Source organism: Octopus sinensis, linkage group LG7, assembly GCF_006345805.1.
Source record: "Octopus sinensis linkage group LG7, ASM634580v1, whole genome shotgun sequence".
NCBI classification, from domain to species: Eukaryota; Metazoa; Mollusca; class Cephalopoda; order Octopoda; family Octopodidae; genus Octopus; species Octopus sinensis.
The window spans coordinates 107,300,932-107,325,703 of NC_043003.1; the positions used below are offsets into that span (position 1 = coordinate 107,300,932).

General features: G+C 39.9%; 3 protein-coding genes across 5 annotated transcripts in view; 1 reads left to right on the forward strand and 2 right to left on the reverse strand.

Moving 5' to 3' along the window:
- LOC115214338 (dynein regulatory complex protein 9-like) overlaps nucleotides 1–1,326 on the reverse strand; it is a 200,535-nt gene extending 199,209 nt beyond the window's left edge. Inside the window, exon 1 of one of the 2 annotated variants that reach the window (XM_029783521.2) lies at nucleotides 1,212–1,326. In XM_029783521.2, coding sequence (XP_029639381.1) covers nucleotides 1,212–1,267 — 56 coding nt within the window. In that variant the 5' untranslated portion in view covers nucleotides 1,268–1,326. The remainder of the gene's footprint in view (nucleotides 1–1,211) is intronic. The other variant, XM_036505078.1, reaches the window with a different exon arrangement.
- Nucleotides 1,327–1,381: 55 nt separating this feature from the next.
- On the forward strand, nucleotides 1,382–14,115 carry LOC115214339 (60S ribosomal protein L35a). Of its 2 annotated transcripts, none has more exons than XM_029783522.2 (5): nucleotides 1,382–1,407; nucleotides 3,136–3,215; nucleotides 6,878–7,030; nucleotides 12,832–12,979; nucleotides 14,059–14,115. In XM_029783522.2, the coding sequence occupies exons 2-5, from the start codon at nucleotides 3,142–3,144 to the stop codon at nucleotides 14,080–14,082; spliced, it is 399 nt and encodes a 132-aa protein (XP_029639382.1). In that variant the 5' UTR covers nucleotides 1,382–1,407; nucleotides 3,136–3,141; the 3' UTR covers nucleotides 14,083–14,115. The 2 variants fall into 2 exon arrangements, with proteins under 2 accessions (XP_029639382.1, XP_036360972.1); XM_036505079.1 differs by having other exon boundaries at nucleotides 1,388–1,425.
- Nucleotides 14,116–18,324: 4,209 nt separating this feature from the next.
- The window catches only part of LOC115213935 (ribonucleoside-diphosphate reductase large subunit), a 33,797-nt gene continuing 27,349 nt past the window's right edge, over nucleotides 18,325–24,772 (reverse strand). The window contains exons 16-18 of the mRNA XM_029782934.2: nucleotides 22,522–22,617; nucleotides 19,486–19,671; nucleotides 18,325–18,803 (exon numbers count right to left, since the gene is read on the reverse strand). Of these exons, the coding sequence (XP_029638794.1) occupies nucleotides 18,630–18,803; nucleotides 19,486–19,671; nucleotides 22,522–22,617 (456 nt within the window). The 3' untranslated portion in view covers nucleotides 18,325–18,629. The remainder of the gene's footprint in view (nucleotides 18,804–19,485; nucleotides 19,672–22,521; nucleotides 22,618–24,772) is intronic.

The window sequence follows — 24,772 nt, forward strand, 5'->3', positions numbered from 1 at the left end:
CTATCCTTTCCGTAACCTTACAGAGTTTTTTGGGGGTTTTTTTCGATTTTTTTCCCCTTCAAATTTACAAGTTTAAAACCATTGGAGTTTACGATCAAGTAAAAATACAAGGTATTCTTTCGTTTTATGATCACAAAATGAAGATATTCATGTACTGGATTCAGTAGCAAGAATGTGTGTGCCGCTGGGGCAGCCCTTGAGTAACCCCACCACCACCAGGTCCCCAAGCTTATATAACCTTGCACAACAGATCCAAAATTGACGCCCCTATAAAAGAGTCACCCGGGGTGGACTGCCTTCCTCGCCCATCCCCTTAGTTACGCTGCTGATTGGATTCAGACATATCTACCTGTGATCACTTTCTGGATTTAAAAAATACAAATGAACCACTGCATTAACACAATTTTACGAATCGACAAAAAAAACAAACAAGGGATTTAGTCTCATTTCTCCATATTGATTTCTTTCATTCCATCCAATAACATTAATTTTAGTAAAATGTATTTTATCATCTGAATTAAAACATTTTCTCAAAATAAAATATAAGAAGTCCGATACAAGGTACACAAGAAACATGCGCATTTTTTTTTTTATATAATCAAACGTTTTCATTTGAAAACTTTTTGAAATTTTGAAAGAAAACCAAAAAAAAAAAAATAAAAATAAATCTCGGTCTCAAGTGTTTAAAACATATTTCTTTTCTTTTACAGAATCGTAATTCACGATTTTTTAAAATATGATAAAACCAAAATTTGTTTTGGTGTACTTGGTATTTTCCGACGCTATTCGACAGGAATGCTATTATAATTCATGTTCATAAAAAAATACGTATTCTTTAAAAACAATCAAAGTATTGTCAAGAAGAAATAAAAACTTAATGTTTTTGCTGGTATTTCACTTTTTTTTCGTTACTGTATTTTTGAAATTTTGAAATTTTTGAAATTTTGAAAGAACCCCCCCCCCCCACACACACACACACACCAAAAAAAAAATGAAAAAAAATCTCGATCTCAAGTGTTTAAAACATATTTCTTACGATTTTTAAAATATGATAAAACCAAAGTTTGTTTTGGCGTACCAGGTATTTTCCGACGCTATTCGACAGGAATGCTATTATAATTCATGTTCATTAAAAAAAATACGTATTCTTTAAAAACAATCAAGTATTGTCAAGAAGAAATAAAAACTTAATGTTTTTGCTGGTATTTCACCTTTTTTGGCGTTTTAATTTCGTCGAAGGCAGCATTTTCTTATCTCTTTCATTCATCGCTAATTACGGGCACCTGTTGACATTAATTGTGTTAATTGTGTACAGCGGTTGCTAACGACACTCTTCAGCGAAGAAGGCGCGCTTCAACATTTACCCAGAAACCAATTTGGTTCCTTTTCCGGTTACCATTGAAAGTGGTGAGTTGTATCTTTTACGTATGTCTCTTATTTTTCTTCATTATTCCCACTTTTAGGTACATATTTTAAATTAATTACAATTGCACATTATTGTATGAACGTTCGACTGTATAATAATTATGATTTAAATCAAGGATGGGATACAACAGTCTTGATTTAAATCGATATTTCCTATCATTAACGTATAACACGCTGCCATCACAAATGATCAAATATGAATTTTTCTTCACTTCTTCGCTGATTTCTCGTTTTCCCCTCTTGTTTTACCAGATGTTTCTTCACAGATGCTTCTTTATTCATTAGTAATTATGTCCTATGCCAATTACTCCCCTATTATTTCAACAAATGCATGGAAATATTCTTATTTCTCGTCCACTTTGTAACCCCCCCCCTTGATATTTAATTATCCTTTATATTTCATTATTATTATTATTATTATTAATTGCACCTCGTGGTAAACTATAATTAAATGTTGCTGTTTATGCAAAGTATTACCAGAGGTAAGGATTCGAAGTGGTTTGTAAATTGGCGAATAATGAGAAATGGTCTTCCTCTCTTCTTTGCTGTCTCAGAAAATGTATTTCTCTGCCATTCCTCATCTCCACCAGTTTATTAACTTCTTGGGTGGAATGTGTTAGGTTAAGGTTTATATAATGTACCTCTTCTCTTCACGGTTGATTTCAAGAGTTTATGTTCAGATGTAGGGGATAAATAAAGTACCAGTTTCCTTACTGTATTTCTGTTGAGATGCTCTGTGTTTCTTTCAGTTGATTTTAAATATAACAAAGAATTTAGTAAAATAACTTAGTTATCATTAAGCTAGTGTTAGGAACATAAATTGTGACTAAGGTTTGGTGGAAGATTTTAATTCAAAACTTAGAAAACAAGACATTTATACTAAAGAGCCAGAGGTGGTATCAAAAGGGTTAAATCAATCATTTGTTAACCCTTTTGTTACCATATTCTTGTTGAGATTCTCTATTACTTTAAATATAACAAAGAATGTAGTAAAACAACTTTAAATTGTGACTAAGGTTTGGTGGAAGATTTTAATTCAAAGCTTATGTTTAGCCCCTTGTGGGCAGTAAAGAAATATATGTTCAGATGTAGGGGATGTGTTTCATTGTGGAATAAAAATGGAAATCAATCTCGAACAGGAGACGTACATTGAAAACTAACATTCCATAAAAATTAGATTTTTGGATTATGTTCGCCGTCGACTTGTTTATAGAAGCATGTGGAAGCGACATTATAGTTCTTCGACTCTCGAAAGACAAACTGTTTTGCCCCTATAAATAAGATACCACGATGTATTCCTGGTACGACGGACGACTCGATAAAAAAGGGGACAAAATAAGAAGCATATCCCATTGTTTCGGTCTGTTTGTCACATCAAGTATATAACACGTGCAGTTTTATAGAGTGACTGGAAGGACATAAATCTTCAATGTAGATTCTTTTTTTTTTAAACGGGATACGGTCAAACATGTATAAATTGGAAGATACTTGGGACGGATTCTAACGTTCCGAGCAAGGGATCTCTTCAGAGAAAGAAATGTCTAGTAGAACGGCTAACGAAATTATATCTTATATTCAGAATTATTCAGAGACTTTTAATTACCTGCTGATTTCTCTCTGAGAGAAAGCTATCCTATATTTATTTGTTTTTTTACTTATAATTACTGTTGTAAATAGATTTTGTTTTTAATCCCGTTTCCTTTCTCTCAGATTATCATGTCGGAGGGTGAGGCAAAAGCAGCGCCAGCGGCCAAATCGAAAAAGAAGACCCCAAAACGAACACCTGGCAGGTAATATTATTTATGCATAGTCCATGTGTTCATCACTATATCAATATTTACAATGTTAGGTGCAATTATTTTGTTTTCTGTTTCGATGTATCATTAAAGCGAATGAAAAGTTGCAAGACGAAATTAAACAGTCCAAACGGGATGTATTTAGTTTCTGTATAGCGATGCGATTGTATACTTTTACTTGTTTCAGTCATTTGACTGTGGCCATGCTGGAGCATCGCCTTTAGTCGTGCAACTCGACTTATTCTTTGTGAGCCCAGTACTTATTCTATCGATCTCTTTTGTCGAACCGCTAAGTGACGGGGACATAAACACACCAGCATCGGTTGTCAAGTAATGCTAGAAGGACATACACGCATACACATATATACGACGGGCTTCTTTCAGTTTCCGTCTACCAAATCCACTCTCAAGGCTTTGGTCGGCCCGAGGCTATAGCAGAAGACACTTGCCCAAGATGCCACGCAGTGGGACTGAACCTGGAACCATGTGGTTGGTAAACTCCTGTATATGTATTATTTCTGGAAATTTTACCTTGTAAGCGAACATGAACGGAAGGGTGAGGATTAGGCGGTGCACAGGATTTTTATAATTTTAGTAAATAACAGTTGAACATAGGACAAATAAAGCTGTTTGCATGTTGCTAAAATTCTTGCATTCTGATCAGATGAAACATTTGCATCATTATTTTAGCTGCTGGTCATTTGTGTTTTGCTGTGGCCAATATTCTTAAAACGAGATCCTTGGAGTCTTGTTCTGTTATTATTATTCACCCATAACAGAATTTAGGTTTTTTGGCTTAACTCACCAAATTAAAGTTTTGTCAATTAGACTGGGAGTCAGATTTCTATGTTCCCATAGCAACAATTTTAAACTAAGCTTTGAAGACTACGTGATGTTAGTATATTCAAGAAAATCATGTATGAAATGATGCACATGGCTGCCCAATAGCCCTCAGACCACACCTTGCTGTTGTATATAGGTACTTGTATCGCAGGCGTAGGCAGTCGATCCTACGAGCTGACTGGCGCGTACACGATATATACTTGTATGGCACGTCCCCGATTGGCTAGCACGGACGCGTGTGTGCGCGAACCGGGACCACTCTGCGATACAAGTACTTTGTATATGTGTATATATATATATATATATATCCATCGGGTTGACTATGCTAGGAGGCTGCACCAGACTCCAATCTGATCTGGCAGTGTTTCTAAAGCTGGGTGCTTTTTGCATGCCACTGGCACAGGAGCAAGTCAGGGTGAGGGGGCAGGCAGCGACCACATTCAGATGGTGCTTATTGCATGCCTCCAGCATGAGGGCCAGTCAGGCGACACTGGCATCTGTCACTACAATTTCCGTTTTGATTGTGGATTGATATTATTTTAATGCTGATGTACTTGAGCAAAGCATGTCGCCCAATGATCCAAAGGTACTTTTTTTTAAGTGGGCTGGTTATGTGACATTGGTGTAGGCTACAATTGATCTCACTTTACTTGCTGGGTCTTCTCAGTCACAGCATATCTCCAGGGTTCTCAGTCTTTCGTCATTTCTTCTGTGGGGCCCAACATACAAAGGTCATGCTTCACCACCTCATCCCATACCTTAGATCTCTCTCTACCACAGGTTCTTTCCACTGATTGGCAGTGATACGTCTTCACACAGCTCTCTTCATCCATCTGTAGTACATGACCATACCAGTGCAGTTGTTTCTCATGCACATCACATCTGATGCTTCTTATCATCATCATCATCGTTTAACGTCCGCTTTCCATGCTAGCATGGGTTGGACGGTTCAACTGGGGTCTGGCAAGCCCGAAGGCTGCACCAGGCCAGTCAGATCTGGCAGTGTTTCTACAGCTGGATGCCCTTCCTAACGCCAACCACTCCGTGAGTGTAGTGGGTGATTTTATGTGCCACCGACACAGGTGGCAGACGGCCACGCCCGGATGGTGTTTTCTTATGTGCCACCGACACAGGTGCCAGACGAGGCTGGCGAACGGCCACAATCGGATGGTGTTTGTTACGTGCCCACAGCACGGAGGCTAGTCGATGCGGTACTGGCTACGGTCCCGTTCGGATGGTTTTCTTATGTGCCACAAGGATACAAATTCCATTGATGTTCATCTATTTTGGTTTGATTTGATTTTCAAGATTTCTCTCAGGTCGCTTACACTGTCGTGTGTGCACACTGACATCACACATCATGCTAGCTTCATGTCCCAATCCATGCGGTCTTTTCCCGTTATACTTTTTATCTGTGTAAACATCGAAGTTTACACGGTATCCTGTCTCCAATTCACAAACTTCCCATTCCTTGATCCCCATTTAGTAGGTTTAGCAGGCATGTACTGCTAAAAATGTACTCTGCCCTTATAGCCTATCATGGTTTCATCTACACTGAGATTTTTCCCAGGTAAATAAATAGTTTTATAATTATGTACGAGTAAATCAATTACAGGACGTACTTTGTGCAGGGGATCGTAGTTTGGGTCGTTTTTGCTGGGGGCATTGGCATAATCAGTTAAATGCAAATACTGAGATATTTTCAAATACCTTGTCTGTATGGTTCGATCCCGCACTTAATTCAGTCTCCAATCAAATTCACAAAGGTTTGATTGGTATATTATGAGTGCTACAGCATTATTGACTTAATTAAATGCAGCTTTTCTAATAAACGCTGTCAGAATTAAATTCAGACAATTTTCTCATTTTGTGAGGTGGCGTACCTGCTCCAATACTTCATTAGAAAGTTGTCTGTTGGGCTTCGTGGGGCGGGGTTGGATGCTCGAAATATATGGATCGCCATACCTTACATCGGGTCTCCAATAGTTCCACATTCGAGGAAGCTGTTTAACTCCAAGCATAATTTTAATTGCGAAAAATGCTCTCATTTCTGCAGTATTAGTTGGCTGCCATAGCGGATCGTTTCTTCCTCGGACAGAAATTAAGTGTTGCGCATATTTGTTCATTTCCTCTGCAACATTTTCAAAAGAACTTTCAGGCAAAAATAAAAATAGATAGTCCAGTGGTTGAGCAACAGGAGGTAAATTATGGCGAGGACCAGTGTTTTCTGTAAAATCAGAAATTGTGACTGGTGTCGTAATTTTCGACCATGTTGCCTTGTTTACAATATTGTTTTCATCAGTTTCGTTATGGAAATCTTCGTCCGACGAGTAATCACTGATATCAATATCAGGTTCATCTGAAGTCAAAATGCTTTTCTTTTCATTGATATCTTCAAAGTCGGAATCGATACTTGCTGACGTCATTTCTTTCACAACAAACATATACACATGTGGTCTAAACAATTTCACAGTATTTATGCTTGAATAAAGGCGGGAAAGGCTCCATCTTGCATTTTCTCAAAGCTACGAGAATTTAATGTGACTTATTTTTTTTTGTGATTTCATAGAGCTGTCTGATACAGCCGGTTTGAACAAGTAAAGGGGAATTAATTTTGGCCAGTTACGGCCGGTTTGAACACTAAAGGGTGAAACGACAATGATGTCTGCTGTGGAAGCAATTCAGTAAGGACCGGCAGGTAAAAGGATTATCATAGATGGAACTACCAATGTGAAATGTTTTTTAGGCTTTAATGTTAGTTGTGTCAACATTAATTTAGTCAGAAGTTATATTGTTGTTGTTATCTATTTCAGACTCTATGTTAAAGCTGTGTTCACAGGCTACAAACGTGGTTTAAGAAACCAGTATGAGCACACTGCACTCTTGAAGATTGATGGTGTTTATAAAAGAAATGAAACTAGTTTTTACCTTGGCAAAAAATGTGCTTATGTATACAAGGCAAAGAGGTGAGCTTTATCTTTTTTTCTTTTAAAAAACGACAGGTGGGGGTGTTTATGTAACACTGTATTGGCCCCTACATCGTCGTGGAGGCCCCTTACAAAGTGGTGCTTTCTGCTCATGCATGCCGCTCGGCAACTGTACGAGTCCACCTGATGTTTGTGGAGCTTGTACTTTTGGTATTCTGCATTCCCTACTCTCCACCCTCAAATTAACGCATTTTAAATATGCTCAGAAGAACTCGCTGTAAGGTCTCTGTATGGTTCGATCCCGCACTTAATTCAGTCTCCAATCAAATTCACAGTGTTTTGATTGGTATATTATGAGTGCTACAGCATTATTGGCTTAATTAAATGCAGCTTTTCTAATAAACGCTGTTAGAATTAAATTCAGACAATTTTCTCATTTTGTGAGGTGGTGTACCTGCTTCAATACTTCATTAGAAAGTTGTTTGCTGGGCTTCGTGGGGTGGGGTTGGCTGCCCCACAATATAGAAGCTTCAGTGACCTTCATCCTAAAGCGTGACTTTAAGATAATTAACATACGACAACTGGTGATTTGGTTTCTAAATCTCTGGTGAGAACCATTGGGTGTGGTTGAGTTCTTAAGGACCTGAATTGCTATCATCATCATTTAATGTCTGTTCTTCCTGGCACGGGTTGGATGGTTTGAAAGGAACTGTACCAGGCTTCATTTGTCTGTTCTGGTGTGAGTTCTACAGCTGGATGCCCTTCCTAATGCCAACCACTTTACAGTGTGTGTGTTGGGTGCTTTTTACATGGCACCATTACCAACATCATCATCAAAGCAAAATCTCTCAACTCGGAAGTGGGTGGCTTTGTATCAGTTGAGAGATTAAGTGTATAGAGGTGTTGGGACGGGTATCTTGCTGTAGGGTGGATGCATTGATAGACCAGTTAGAAGGGAAGGGACTAGTGAGAGAGATGGTAGATTGGGAGAGGTAACTCAAGAAGCTGCTGGGTGGTGCAGTGTCTATAAATCTCCGGATTTTTGGAGAAGGTTCAGATTTTGATGAAATGCAGTTAATTTTACATGCTGTATCATCATCATCATACATTTACTGCATGAGTTTTTGATGTTCTTTAGGAATCTGTTTTGTCGCTTTCACCTGCCCAGGTGTGTTGTTGAATATCGAAGCTTGTAGGTGTTTTCACTTACATTTTCAGGATCTCAATCTCCGTCTTGGGTTTCTTGCCTGGAAGTTGCACACTTGGCATCAGGAAAATCATTCCAAGATATGCCTTCAGTTCCTCCAGGTGTTTTGTATTGTCCAGCATATATGTGCTTTTATCGTTTACTTGTTGCACCCATCAGGTTACGGTCATGCTGGTGCACTGTGTTATAGAATTTTTGTTGGTCTCTTGTACAAAGCCACTGTGTTACATTCTCTTTCCATCTACCAAATCCACTCACTCGGTGCACTCTGTGAGTCAGAATGTGGTTGGGAGACGAGCTTCTTGTCTCACACCCATCCCTGCCCCTATTTCTGCAGAAATGTTTGTTTTTTCCCCCCTCTCTATCCTCATGGAAGCATCATCATTAACTATATGGATGCTCCACCCCAAGAAGTCCTGGTATCATTCACACTGAAATACCATTCTAAGTGTTTCCTTGAAAACCAAGCTCTCTTTCTATAAAAGTGACTGGTTTTGTATTTTGGCACAAGGCCGCCAATTTTATGGACGCTGTTCCTTATCTTGTTGACCATGGCGGAATTTGAACTCAGATTGGAGACGGTTAGCATGCCACTAAACGTCCTCACCAGCTTCTGAACCAGCCACATGCAAGATTGAAGGGGAATAAAAAAGAAAGATTTTTGGTAAGCGGTTCCCATGTCAGCCACATGGTTGAAAGATCAATCGCACAGCATGATAGATGGTTATATATCTTCTATTATGGCATTGGGCCAACCAATAGCTTTGAGGTTGGGTTTTGATGAGAGGAAAGGAAAGAAGGCTCTCACATGTGTGTGTGTGTCTCTGATCCTGTAGCGTAGTGGTTTCTTAAAAGAGGTCAACTGAATATGAACCCAGGTCAATTTCTTTGACTAAAAGAAAGATGAAGCGTAGATTCTACAAGCTGGGAGTCTTGTAAAGTTTGGCTGGGCTCACCTGGACCGCCCTTTTCGTACTGCATTGATATGTGGTTCCTTATTGTAGAGGTCTTAGAGGATTAAGTTGCTGGTGGCAATGGCGCCTGCCTGGCCCTCGTCCCGCACTCCTCAAAGCCCTAAAACTCCTATACCAGGGCCTCACCACCAGGTCCAGTTTCAGGTCTTTCCCAGGACCCTCCATACCTCAACAGCAAATTACAGCTGCAGCGTATGCACTATCGAATGCAGTTGCTCTCCCAGTGGGGCATTTGTCAAATCTTCAGGATGGATTTTTGGGCCACAAGCTGAAGTATGACTTTGGCTGCTGGAATGGACAGGAATTCACCAGTCCCACTCTCCCCTTGTGAGTGCCACTGAAAGTACTGCAAAGGACTATTTTCTGAGGGACACTTCCACAATCGGTTATAAATATGCCTGAGACAAACAAATAAATGAAGTATTATGCTGCTCCTTATAGTGTTTACCTGTTCGTCAGCTAATTATGAATTAACCAGATTTCGTTGTCTCTCAATTGATAACTTGTAATCAAGAGTTCAATTCCACTTTTTGTCTTTGTGTGTCTCTTGTACCCCGAAAGGATTACCATGCACTTAATCAGGCCTACAATCAAAGGGTCACTGTTTTGGTTGATGGAATAATAAGTGCCACAGAAAATTGGAATTTTTCTATAGTGCAATCATCTAAGTGGTGCCTGTCGCATAAAATTCCAGACAAATTTAAGTGTAAATTTTTTTTTTTATCTCCTTCCATGATTGTTGTAGGTGCAAGGTTTGCCTGTGTGGTGAGTGCAATCACCACCGTTTGACATCTGGTGTTGGTGTATGTATGTAGCTTAGAAGTTCAGAAAGGCCAACTGATGGAATAGGCATCAGGTTCAAAAACCAGTAATTACAGGGTTTGCTTCGTTCCATTAAAATTCTGTGTTTGTTCTGATAATTAAATATCAAGCGTCGTTTTACTAAAATGTCAAGAGCAAGAACTCTGGAGCTTTGGAGAAGGTTAAGATTTTGGTGAAATGCAGTTAATTTGGCATGCTGTATCATCATCATCATCATACATTTACTGCATGAGGTTTTGTTGTTCTTTAGGAATTTGCATTGTCAGTTTCACCTGCCCAGGTGTGCTGTCGAATATCGAAGCTTGTAGGTGTTTTCACTTACATTTTCAGGATCTCAATCTCTGGCTTGGGTTTCTTGTCTGGAAGCTGCACACCTGGCATCAAGAGAATCATTCCAAGATATGCCTTCAGTTCCTCCAGGTGTTTTGTATTGTCCAGCATATATGTGCATTTATCATTTACTTGTTGCACCCATCAGGTTACGGTCATGCTGGTGCACTGTGTTATGGAATATTTTTTGGTCTCCTGTGCAAATCCACTGTGTTACATTCTCTTTCCATCTACCAAATCCACTCGCATGGTGCACTGTCAGTCAGAATGTGGAACAATGTGGTTGAGAAACGAGCTTCTTGTCTCAAACCCGTCCCTGCCCCTATTTCTACAGAAATGCTTGTTTTTTTTTCCCCCTCTCTATACTCATGGAAGCATCATCATCAACTGCCTAGATGCTCCGCCCCCGAGAAGTCCTAGTGTCATTTATACTGAATTGCCATTTTAAATGTTTCCTTCAAAACCATGCTCTCTTTCTATAAAAGTTACTGGTTTCCGATTTTGGCACAAGGCCGGCAATTTTGGGGAGGTTGGTCCTTGTTTTGTTGACCATGGCAGAATTTGAGCTCAGAACGAAGAGACATTTAAGATGCCACTAAACGTCCACACCAGCTTCTGAACCAGCCACGCGTAAGATTGAAGGGTAATAAAAAAGAAAGATTCTTGATAAGAGGTTTCCATGTCAGCCACATGGTTGCAAGATCATTCGCACTGCATGACTGATTGGTTAAATACCATTAGAAAGGGTATCAGGCTGTAGGAGCTTTACCCAATCAGATTGGCGCTTGGTGCAGTCAAACTGTCCAACCTATGCCAGCATGGGAGGTGGACGATGTAACAGTGGCCCAGTTAACAAGATCATCATTTAGCATCCGCTTTCCATGCTGGCATGGGTTGGATGACTTTTCTGGAGCTGGTAAGCTGGATAGCTGCACTTGGCTCCAGTCTGAATTTGGCTTGGTTTCTATGGCTGGATGCCATTAGGTGTCACTATCATGGAAGCATCGTTTTCCAGTTATGTGGTCTTGGGTTCAGTCCCACAGCAGACCACCTTTTGTTGTAGTCCTCTGTTTAGAAAAACTTTGGCAGTGGATTTCGTAGGTGGAAAGTGAAGTGTTTGTGTGTGTGCAGAGCCTGGTCTTGAGAGGTTTTTGTTGTACATAAGCAATGTTGTTGTTTGTCTGTGGTGTTCCATGTAAAACATTGTCTGGTCCTTAGAAAATATTGCTTCCGTAAATTCCATCTCACACATGCAGGTACGGAAAAAGTGGACTTTAGATCGGTTGGGGGTTGGGCTTTGTCAGTTTTCTAATTGATGATATATCTTAGTTGTCATTCAGCACAGGTGGAGAGTTCGTGTTCAGGGTTCCACGTGCATATACGCTGCACTTTAGGTCAATCCAGCAGTTGGGGAACTGGAACTCTGTTGGGTGTTGCTTCTGGGAACAATATTGGCTAAGTTGTCCAGCACTCCTCAAAGCCCTAAAACTCCTATACCAGGGCCTCACCACCAGGTCCAGTTTCAGGTCTTTCCCAGGGCACTCCATACCTCAACAGCAGATTACAGCTGCAGCGTCTGCACTATCGGATGCAGTTGCTCTCCCAGTTGGGCATTTGTCAAAACTTCAGACCGGGTTTTTGGGCCACAAGCTGAAGTATTACTTTGGCTGCTGGAATGGACAGGAATTCATCAGTCGGAACCAGCCCCCACCCTCCCCTTGTGAGTGCCACTGAAAGTACTGCAAAGTTATTTAGTAGCAAAGGACCGTTTTCTGGGGAACACTTCCACAGTCGGTTATAAATATGCCTGAGACAAACAAATAAATGAAGTATTACGCTGCTCCTTATGGTGTTTCCCTGTTCGTCAGCTAATTATAAATTAACCAGATTTCGTTGTCTCTCAATTGATAACTTGTAATCAAGAGTTCAATTCTACTTTTTGTCTTTGTGTGTCTCTTGTACCCTGAAAGGATTACCATGCACTAGTCACATACTCAATCAAAGGGACACTGTTTTGGTTGATGGGGGGGTAGTGCCACAGAAAATTGGAATTTTTCTATAATGCAATCATCAAAGTGGTGCCTGTCGCATAAAATTCCAGACAAATTTTAAGTGTAAATGAATTTTTTTTTTTTTTTTTTTTAACACCCTTCCATGATTGTTGTGGGTGCACTGTTTGCCTGTGTGGTGAGGACAATCACCACCGTTTGACATCTGGTGTTGGTGTATGTATGTAGCTTAGAAGTTCAGAAAGGCCAACTGATGGAATAGGCATCAGGTTCAAAAACCAGTAATTACAGGGTTTGCTTCCATTCAATTAAAATTCTGTTTGTGCTGATAATTAAATATCAAATGTCGTTTTACTAAAGTGTCAAGAGCAGGAACTCTGGAGCTTCCGGGTGAGTGTCTGGTCAATGCAAATGTGATTCGTTGTTCAGAATGTTCCTTCTGCAAAGTATAATCTACGAATATGTTTTGTTTATTATTTGTAAATATTTTCATTGTAGGAAAACAAGAATTCCAGGCACCAAAACTGCAGGTCACATTCGTATAATATGGGGCAAAGTCACCCGTCCCCATGGAAATAGTGGTGCTGTACGTGCAAAATTTAAGAAGAATCTACCTGCTACCGCTATTGGAAGACGCATCCGAGTTGTAAGTGAAGAATGTTTTATATGTTGCTATTCTTGGCATTAGTTGATTTGGAGATGCTTGAAAGAGGAGCGGGTTCGGAAATTTTGGTGGGGGCTGAACAAGATGTGTACAAAGATTATTGAGAGTTAGATAGGCGTAGGAGTGGCTGTGTGGTAAGTAGCTTGCTTACGAACCACATGGTTCCGGGTTCAGTCCCACTGCGTGGCATCTTGAGCAAGTGTCTTCTGCTATAGCCCCGGGCTGACCAATGCCTTGTGAGTGGATTTGGTAGACGGAAACTGAGAGAAGCCTGTCGTGTATATATATATGTGCGTGTTTGTACCCCTAGCATTGCTTGACAACCGATACTTTTACGTATGTTTACGTCCCCGTCACTTAGCGGTTTGGCAAAAGAGACCAATAGAATGAGTACTGGGCTTGCAAAGAATAAGTCCCATGGTCGATTTGCTCGACTAAAGGCGGTGCTCCAGCATGGCCGCAGTCAAATGACTGAAGCAAGTGAGAGAGAGAGAGTTCCTGAGTTTAGCATGATGGGTCGGTCCTCAGCCCTGTCCCTTATCAGTCCAACGTGCCATCACAGTGGAGTTAAACACTGGATGTGTAAGGGGAACTATATATCAATTGTTTGGGAGTGACACTACTTCACACGTCTCTCCTCATCCATCCGTATTACATGACCATGCCTGTGCGAACGTCTCTCTAGCACGCCACGTTCTTTATGTCCAGCATTTATTGGATAGGAGATGGCCAGTTTAAATGCTAAGGGTTTACAGGTTTTGTCTGGTTCCTAGTAACAACCATTCATTAATGCACTCAAATAGAAATTGTAGTACTGGACGATGCTCGTGTCACTTGACTGGCTCCCTGTGCTGGCGACACATAAAAAACACCATCCAAACGTGGTTGATACCAGCATGGGAAAAATGGGTGTTAAGCGTTTGTGTGGTCCTAAAAGTTAATAGGGCCCACTTGACATTCTTGTGTTTGATTTGTCCCCTCTCACAGTCACCATGTAATTATTACCCATAAGTAAAATATTTTCTTTGGGAAGTTTCAATTTGTTCTTTCTTTTCTTTCAGATGTTGTATCCATCAAGAATCTAAAGACATGTAAAAAATAAAATGTTTTCCAATCTATCTCTTCTTTTCTTGTTTCTTCTTGGCACTAAAATGCCTGTGATGACGGCAGGTTTCTGGTTTTCTTTATTTCATCAAAAATAAAATTCTGGTTTGTTTGGAGCTGATAATCACATCTTTTATCCATCTCAGTGCCAGTATTGCTGCCGGTCTCTCTCTTCCATTTAGTGTCCCTCTTCATTATCATGATAGTTTTCTGTAACAGAACCATTGTTTGGTTTTCTGCAGGTTGATATGAAAAGCATAAAGTCCAAGTTAATGGTTCGCTGTCCGACGTCTCCACTGCGATCAGTGGTGTGCCTCAAGGTTCAGTGCTTGGGCCCTTATTGTTCTTAGACTTCATAAATGTCTTGCCCGACGACCTCGTGCAACACACACTTCCATTTGCCGATGATGTCAAACTGGTTGCTCCTTGCGGTGATGTGGATGATCTTCATCGATGCCTCAACCAAGTTTGGAGATGGTTTAACGAATGGGACCTGTGTCTGAACGTGTCAAAGTGTTGTCATCTGCCTTTTGACTCTTCTCTTGCAACTCAACTTGATTTCGAGCCAGGTCGTCTACTGCTAGAGAGGACCGACCAGGTAAAGGACCTGGGTATCTTGTTGGATTCTTCCTTTTCGCCTTCGGCCCAGTGCGTCCATACTGCCAACAAAGCATGCGGAGTTATGTTTTTGATTCAACGGTCATTCGGAATGCTCAGAGCAGCCATATTCCTACCGCTCTGTGTCCCACTGGTGAGACCCCATTTTGGTGTACCGGATTCAAGCCTCTTCTCCTTATCTCCTCAAAGACATACATCATCTCGAAAGAGTCCAGAAGCTGGCTACCTATATAGTTCTTGGTCTCAAGAATTTGTCTTACAAAGAAAGGCTGAAGGCACTCGACCTTTATTCTCTAGAAAGACGACAACGCTGTGGTGATCTCATTGTTGCTTACAACATCACAACCGGAAAGTGTAACCTCTCGAAAGAGCTGTTCTTCACTCATGCTCCAGAGTGTCGGCTGCGGGGTCATTCCGAAAAGCTCTATCTGCGACGATTTCATCTCAATCGAAGGAGAGGGGCTTTCTCCGTTCGGGTTGCGGATCCGTGGAATAAGCTGCCGGACGAGATAGTGAAGATGCCGACGACCGCTCGGTTCAAAGTCTCTCTTGACCCGAAATGGCATGAACACCACCCTGTACATAACTCCATGTCACCCTACATGGCCTTGCTTTTTGAGCCAAGATATTAAATTAACTTGTGCATGAAAGATCTGTCATCAAATCTAGGACAAGGGAGTTAACTCGGTTTTCGTGACTACAATATTGGGGCAGATGCAAGTTCTTTGGCATCTTTGAGCATTTCGTTGCTTTTAGAACCCTGCGCATATTACACTAGGTTATGCAAAGACAGAATGGCAACCCTTAATGTTAGATTGTGGTTTAATATTAGTTTCCGGCATGGATAAAGTGAATTTTAGGGTAGGTATGAGAAGCAAGGTTTAGCCACTTTGATCAAAACGGTTTTCTCAAAGTTGAAATATTTTGTATTCAGTCACTCCCTTTCAATAAGAGAATTGTTCATAGAGATAGTTGGAAGTTTTATTTTGGGACATATTTTAAAGTTAGAATTTCTCATCTCGACTGTGTGCTGTTTCAGAGCCTTTTGGGGATTAACCCTTTCTTTACTAACCCGGCCGAGAGAACCTATTATTTAAATGTAAATTTGAACCCAAATTTCGTTGGTATATTCATTAAGACATGTGATTTCACTTTGTAAATAGTTGGGTTATAGTATCCGACATTGCTTGAAGTGATATCTCAACTGAATTTTGGGAGATTTTTTTCAGCATCGATTTTTCTTCAACTTTAAATGGGATAGGAGCTTCATGTTATCAATAATTGATTCCGAATTTAAAGCTTTTTCAATGGAATAGGATATTTTTTTATCCGAAAGCAGTGATTCCAAAGAGCCAAGGCAGCGGTGGCAGCAAAGACGATTTTACATTGGAATGAAGTAAAAAGCTTTAAAAATGTTTTTATTAGCAATTTTTCTGAGGAGATCTATAGTCTTTCGTAGGAAGCGAAACCATTAGACTTTCATTTTATTTCAGTATGCTTGTTTGGAGCGATCACTGTGGAAGCCAAACTATTTCGCAGACTGTAAACAAACACAAAATGGGGGATCAAAGTTCGGAAAGTTTGTGAACCAAATACTGGGTACTGCATGGATTTAGTTTTTATACAGGGAAACTAATGTTAGCGTGGTCTGGAATTTATCACTTCCATACCATAACCAGGGCCGTATATTATTTTTTGACCGATTTCTTTAGTTCGGTCAAACTTGCAGTGGATTTCAGTTTATTCCACCTTTATGGTACACCTGTTGTGCATTAAATTCAACTGATCTAGTGATGTGCACAATTCTTCTTTATCAAAATTTTGTTGCATACCCATTTGAATATTAGCTGATGATTCATTTTCTATGATGTTTAAACAAAATTTTAATATTTTTACCTTTTGCTCAATTTACCTGTAATTAAAGTCAAGTTATGCAATAGAATTGATTAAGAACCCTTTCTTTAATCATGTTCCAAATATCACATTAAAATGCTGATAAGTAAAAAGGTTACAGTTATTTAATTGAAACTCATGAGGGGTGTATTTTGGTCAAATATAGTAACGGAAGGGTTAAAGAGGTAACCACATCCATTTATAGGAGATATGCCTATTAAATGAAATAGTTGTTTTTCAATACTTTTATTGTATTGTTTAACCCTTCAGTTACTGTATTATTTTGAGGTGTTCTGTGTTTCTTTCAATTTCAAATATAAAGAATTTAGTAAAGTTATTTCAGCTAGTGCTAGGAACATAAATTGTGACTAAGGTTTGGTGGCAGGTGTTAACGAGTCCTGAATTCTGGCCCACTTTGTATGTACACAAACACTTGTCACAACTCAGACCAGCCAGGGGTGTTGCCACACGTGGTAGAAGGTCCATGGTGAAAGGATTGTCTGCCATGTCCCGGCTAACAATTATGTAATGAGATGAGACTAACGTACAGACAGGCTTCATTCAGTTTCCCCAAAACCACTCACTATCATTAGCTTAACCCTTTAGCATTCCGATTATTCTGTCTAATGCTTATCTATTCATTGTTTGGAATTGATTATCCATTATGTCATCTTTGAGGTCAGATTCGGTTAGTTTAACCCTTTAGTGTTCGCATTATTCTGCCAAAATTTATGCTTTTTCATCCACATTGTTTGAACTAATCCTGCATTATCTTGTAGTGATGAGATTTTGATGAGGTAGCTGTTAATTTCTAAAACGATATTGTAGGGTTGGTGTGAGAGACCAGATCTGGCCAGTTTGCACATAAAACAGGCAGAATACTCTTGGCCGGTTTAAATACTAAAGGGTTAAAGAATAGAGAGGTATTTGGGCCGGATGAAATGCTAACGGTTGGGGTAGAAAGTCGAAAATGCAGTGGAACGAAGGCTCATTAGTTTGGAAACGAATTTGTTAATGACACAACCAGGAAAGGATGAAATAATAATCTATAAGCACAGGGCCTGAAATTTGGGGGAGTGGATAGGATAGTCAATTGCATCGACCCCAGGGTTTCTGTTGACCTTGGCAAAATTTGAACTCTGATGGTAGTAACGAGCAAAATACCACTGAGCATCTCTGCCAGCTTGCTGTTAACATATTCAAGGTAGTCACCCTAACCACCACAACAAAGGAGCCAAAGATGTTCATGAGGTTACTCAATGCTAGAAATAGCAGCTTAAAACAAAGAGAAAGGAAAACCTGATCAATTGCAGTTCAATAACATTAAAAACAAGTTCTGAATTTTTTTATTTTCTTTTTTTATTAAATAATAAATGAAAAGTCAATTAGTTTACAATTAAAATTTTTTTTGTTCTTTTTCCAAGGAACATTTCTTGAAAAAACATTCTTGATTGAATGTAACAATATGCTCCATGTAAATGCTTGAATATATGTAGTTATACCTATGTGTATATATATACACACATGCTTATACAGATGTATGGGTGTTAATGTTGTGTTCGTAGCTCTACGTAAAGTTTCATAAACCAACCTGCTGTATAGCAGTTAATTAACTTCTATACAGAGGAGGTAATTATCAGTTTACGAGCAACAGAGCAGATGAAAGAATAAGGGTGAAACGGAAGTTTATATTAAAAGGGACATAGTTATTCTTAACTTGGTATAATGGGGTTTCCTGAGGATTCGTTGTTGTTGAGCATCTGAAATGCATTTGGAACATCCATTGCCGAACTCGAAACTACCATGCAAAGGAACTTGCTTTCAACCTTATCTTTCGTGTGTATAGATAGATGTATGTATGACACACCCACACATATATCCAACTTGCATATATACATGAGATTTATTGAATGTGAGAAACATGCGTAATTATTCCAACGTGACCCCTTATGTACATACATGCTTACATAGCGACCCAGTCCACAGCTAAGAAAGAGCAGGATCGGCAGTTCTCCCTTTAACCGCTGCACATCAAACATTCCTCTCTGTTGTTAATCGAACAGGCAATGGCGGCTTCGTTTTGTTCCTGGGTTTTCTTGACTGGTGTGGTGAGTTTCGTTTTATCAACAGTGAATTGAATGGCATTCACTGCCGGCTTGGTCCGTAAGTAGTACATTCCTGTCTTTAAGCCCTGGTTATTAAGAAATAAAGGTTTATTCATTATGTTATCAGTCTTTTAAAGAATGGTTCGATTATTCAACATTCTCATTACTTTATCAAATGTATATTTAGGAAGGGCATCCAGCTGTAGAAACACTGCCAGATCAGACTGGGCCTGATGCAGCCTTCTGGCTTCACAGACCCCAGTTGAACCGTCCAACCCATGCTAGCATGGAAAGCGGACACTAAATGATGATATTTATTCACATTTTATACATTAAATCTTGTATTATTTGATAGCTTTGAGACCTCGAAGCTGTGATCATTCAGTTTTAGTGTGACACTGTAGGGTAGGTGTGATAAGCCAGAGGTGGCCAGTTTAAACTCTAAGTGATTAATCTAAAGACTGAACAGTTATAGAATCCGGCAACCATTCCTGCTAATGGTAGCATTTTGAAACCAGGACACTTACGAGTTACAACCTACCTGGACTCTTGAGTGTCACACCAAAACACCTGTTCAATGGCAGTTGTTCGGAAGGTACCCCTTGCTGTTCTCTCACCCTGTAGCAAGACTCGATGCCAGGAAGTGGACAGAATACTCTCAGATATAATGCTTATCCATTCACATTGTTTTAAATTAATCATGCATAGCTTTGAGAATGATGTTTATAAAATTGAATGAAACGAGAAACAGGAAACAAGAACACTTACCATTTTCCATGCATAGAAGTGCATGCTGGTTAATTTTCCATAGTTTGGTTCCGCAATATGTAAATTCAGGGACTGACTTTGATCGATATAAATTCCTCGGTCAGCTGCCATTTTGATCACAATTTTCTGGGAGATTTCCCAAACAGTTTTGTAGAGTTTTTTAAGGTCATCAGGAACATCCATGGACTAAGACAGAGGAAAATGGTGATTTAGAAATACAATCAGAAATAGAGATATCAATTCTTAAAACAGCTGAGGATTTAGTTAGTTAATTTTTTGGCTCAAAAGCAAAAAGCAAGGCCATGTAGGGGGACATGGAGTTAAGTACAGGGTGGTGTTCATGTAAAGAGTTCAGGCCACTTAAGGTCAAGGGAGACTTTGAACAAAGCGGTCGTCGGCATTTATTTCTACTGGGCATTAATCTTGAGCTCAAGAGGATTATATTTATTTGGGGCTTCTTCGGTTATGTGTTCCAGTTGATCTGATCAACAGAAGAGCCTGCTTGCAGAAGTGGTCGAGTACTCCACAGACACACACCCTCAACGTAGTTCTCAGAGATTCAGATGGACACAGAAGGTGACAAGATGGCTATTTTGAACTACAGGTACAAGCCATTTTTGCCAGGTGACTGGACTGGAGCAATGAGAAATAAAGTGTCTTGCTCAAGGACACAAGGCACTGCTGGGAATTGAACTCATGACCTTATGATTATGATCCAACTACCCTGACCACTAAGCCATGCTCCTTCAAAGGAGGAGGAGGACAGATTCATATTAACTTCAGTGTAAGGGTTTGCACTGAGAATGTAACTGAATACACAGCAACCTGTTTGGGCTCTCCCAATACAGGAGACCTTCATAATCAATAAATTCTAATTAATGTCACCAATTTGAGGAGGAAGGAAGCAAGTTAATTACATCGCTGCCCACCCCAGTACTTGTCTGTTACTTTCTTTTATTGACCCCCAAAAGGATGAAAGCTAAAACCAGGAGAAATGCAGCTAAAGATTCTGCCAGTTGCCATGAGAATTCTTTAAACACACCAGCATCGGTTGTCAAGCAATGTTGGGGAGACAAACACATATGCATACATATTATAAATATATATATATATATATATATAGTAGAAATATGTTACGAAAAGAAAATATAAAATACACGTGGAAATGTAAGGGTAAAATATGAAAAATCAACGAAAATGCATATTGCAGATAGAAAAAGGCTATTTATGACAGGTAACGACAAATATATACATTTAGATTGACTGAGGTAGTAATACGAGTCATAAAAGTCATTATTATAAGATGATAATAAAATAAGAGGACAAAACGAACCAATAGTTTACGCGAAGGCTATTCATCGTTTTTGAATATATATATATATATATATATATATATACACACATATATACGACGGGCTTCTTTCAATTTCCGTCTACCAAATCCGCTCACAAGGCTTTGGTCGGCCAGAGGCTATAGTAGAAGACACTAGCCCAAGGTGCCATGCAGTGAGATTGAACCCAGAAGCGTGTGGTTGGTAAGCAAGCTTCTTACCACACAGTCACTCAAGAATGGTTTAAAAACACAATGCATCTCTTTCCATCATCCTTTGAAATTCTCAATTCAAATTTTGTCGAGGTGACTTCCCCCCTTTTCTTTGCTTAAACATCCTGCACTTTGTGAACCAAACTGTGATTGGTTATATGTTTTCAGTGGGACAGTCACTGGTTTGCAATATTTCCTATTTTGTGAGGAACAACGAAGCGTATGGGCAACTCTGGCAGGATAAGAAGATATTCTTAAAATGCACCCATTCACTGCTAGGTTTATTGCCATTTACATCTTTCACACACAAGTCTCCAACAATTAACATGAGCAAATGGTGGCACATAAAAAGCCTCTTCCGAACGTGACCAATGCCAGCGCCACCTTGACTGGCTTCTGTGCCGGTGGCACATGTCCTGCTGCGCTTGAAGAGAGACCTATTGAGTCAAGTACATCAACATCAAAATAAATGTCAAATGGAAATTGCAGTACCACATAAAAAGCACCATCCGAACGTGGCCAATGCCAGCACAACCTGACTGGCTTCTGTGCCAGTGACACGTAAAAATCACCATCCGAACATGGCCGCTACCAGCCTCCCCTGGCACGTAAAAAGCACCCAGTACACTCTTGGAGTGGTTGGTGTTAGGAAAGGCATCCAGCTGTAGAAACTCTGCCAGATCAAGATTGGAGCCTGGTGCAGCCTACTGGCTTCCCAGATCCCCGGTCGAACCGTCCAACCCGTGCTAACACGGAAAACGGACGTTAAACGATGATGATGAAATTTCTTTTACCAAGCACTGAGGAAACCTGATGCTATAAGATACTCAGCCCCATGATAGGTACCAGACATGTTCTGGAGACAACTACTTCCTTCCCGTCCCATCCATGGCCTTCTATCAGGGAGACAATCCATACAATATGTTGGGGTTTTTTTATCAAGCGAAGGGAAGTAACTCCAAAGAGAAAAATCAGAGAGGATAAATGGTAAAATGTTGGTGGCCATCAAAATGTGTTATTTGTCGTCAGTGATGGGCAGCAAGGATAAGCTTGCTCTAGGAACTGCGGCCATACTGGGGCACCACCTTCTATGATTTCAAACAAATCCACTACTTATCCTGTTGGTCTTTTTTAACCAAACTAAGTAACAAGGATGTAAACAAACCAACACTGCTAGTCGAGGAGAAAACACAGCTTTGGGCATCGATTCAGGTACATTGACGGTTAAGGGATTAGGTGTATGATACTGGGGGAGGAGGGATTAATTAAAGAAAGTTGCAGTTGCTTAATAAAGATGACAAACGAATGATGTTGACAATACTTAACCCCAATGAAGCAGACTTTCTTGATCGAAGACGATCCACGCATGACCATCCAGCTGTGTCTTTCTTTAAGATATTAGAGTACAATTTGAAGATGTGGCTGCTGTTTCTAGTGGTCAAGCAAATACAAAGCAGCAATGACCACCAAACTTAGAAAGATGGTTGACTCACCTGGATGGAACCGTTGTTGGCAATGAGTTCATTCTTCATGTCGCCATTCCACAGACCAAGTTCTGTGAGGTCTTTCAACAAATGATGATTGACAACCTAAAAGAGAACAAAATTTAACCAATCACATCAAAACAATATAGTTTACCAAATTATTTGGATTTAATATAATAACCATTAAAAGAGAACGAAAGGTTGATTTCATTTACTGTATATTCCTCACAATTTAAAGTTGAGAATCATCATCATCGTTTAACGTCCGTTTTCCATGCTGGCACGGGTTGGACGGTTCGACCGGGGTCTGGGAAGCCAGGATGCTGCACCAGGCTCCAGTCTGATCTGGCAGAGTTTCTACAGCTGGATGCTCTTTCTAATGCCAACAACTCAGAGAGTGTAGTGGGTGCTTTTTACGTACCACCGGCACAGGTGTCAGGCGAGGCTGGCAATGGCCACGATCGGTTGATGCTTTTAAAGTTATTTTACCCTTTTTGAAGACAGCACTAACGAAATGATGCCATTTGAGGAATATCAGGTTGCTATTTCTAGCACTTTGACCATGACATGTAAAGCCTCCCTTTACTGCCAGTGAAATTCTAAAAGAGTTAAGTATATTTTTTCTTTAATCCTAAACTTTAAGTCACCAGAAAATTCATGGTAACCTTCACTGATTCAGAATTTCTGTAAGTCAATAAACTGGAATCAGTCGACCATCTAAACCTGTGCCTGAAGAAAACTTCAAGACATCTCTACAAACGAACAAAAAATAAGTACAGAACTGTTGCATATAGATACAAGCTGCCTATATTTATATACATGGACTCCTTGATATTACTGTCTTGAGTCCTACAACTCCTGGCTGGTTGCCCAAATTTTACTCTCCATGGAGAATTTGAATACAGACATTTTGAACTGTAAGCTTGCTTCAATCATCAAAGATGTCATTTCTGTAGTCTCTAATGATTGGAACAATGTTGATATATCAACATTAAGGAATACTTGGCAAAGACTTTGGCTTGCAAATATTTGAAACGTATCTGGAAAATAAAAACTTTGAACGGTTTCATGGCAATGAGATGATTTCATACTATTATTTCATTATCTCTTAAGTTTACTTCATTACAAAGCTAAAAGTGTCAATAAATTAAAGGAAACTGATATTAAAAATAGTTGGACATTCAGAAATGTTCAGCTATATATTCCTTGAATGATGTAGAAATTTGTTGAAATGATGTTAAATGTTGCTAAGTATGAGGAGAGTAATAATGATGGTGAAACAAGTCTCTATAAATATGGTGAAAATGTGTGATAAATTTATTACTGGTCTTGAGCAATGTTTATTTATTTCAGTGAAAGAGACTAAGTAACCAAAATCACAACATTTGCCTTGGACGAGATCCTGGTCCATTACAGTGTTGCCCATTCACAGCAGAGTGTTCTGCAGCACATGCGAAATGAAATGTTTAGCTTGAAGAACACAACGCACTGCTTGCTCTGGGAAATGAAACCACAATTTTGCAACCATAAATACAACACCAACACCTATCATCATCATCGTATAACGTCCACTTTCCATGCTAGCATGGGTTGGACGATTTTGACTGAGGGCTGGCGAACAAGATGGCTGCACCAGGCTCCAATCTTGATCTGGCAGAGTTTCTACAGCTGGATGGCCCTTCCTAACGCCAACCATTCTGGGAGTGTAGTGGGTGCTTTTTACGTGCCAGTCAGGCGGTACTGGCAACGACCTCGCTCATCATCGTCATATGTCCACCTTCCATGCTGGACAGCTTGACAGGAACCGGCCAGGCAGAAGCCTGTACTAGACATCTGTGGCTGTTTTGGCAGGGTTTTTACAGCTTGATGCCCTTCCTAACACCAACCACCCAGCAGAGTGGACTGAGTGCTTTTTTATGTGGCACTCACACAGGCAAGGTCAGTTTTGGCAGGATTTTTACAGCTGTATGACCTTCCAAATGCCAACCACTTTACAATGTGAACTGGATGCCTTTTATTTGCACCTAAATTCTCCATTTGTCTACACAATCTTTTCTACTCTCGGCACAAGGCCCAAAATTTGGGGGGATGGAGAGAGTCAATTAAATCAACCCAGTATTCAACTGGTACTTAATTCATCAAGGACAAAAGGTAAAGTCGACCTCAGTGGAATTTGAACTCAGAACGTAAAAGACAGACGAAATACCGGTAAGCGTTTCTGCCACCTCATAGAACTACCGGTCATCCTCACAGATAAATG

Excerpts from the sequence above, each read along its gene's own strand:
- LOC115214339 (XM_029783522.2), top strand. The coding sequence starts at position 3,142 with ATGTCGGAGGGTGAGGCAAAAGCAGCGCCAGCGGCCAAATCGAAAAAG. Across the intron at positions 3,216-6,877 it reads CCAAAACGAACACCTGGCAG|ACTCTATGTTAAAGCTGTGT; the intron begins GTAATATTATTT and ends TATCTATTTCAG. Across the intron at positions 7,031-12,831 it reads TATGTATACAAGGCAAAGAG|GAAAACAAGAATTCCAGGCA; the intron begins GTGAGCTTTATC and ends TTTTCATTGTAG.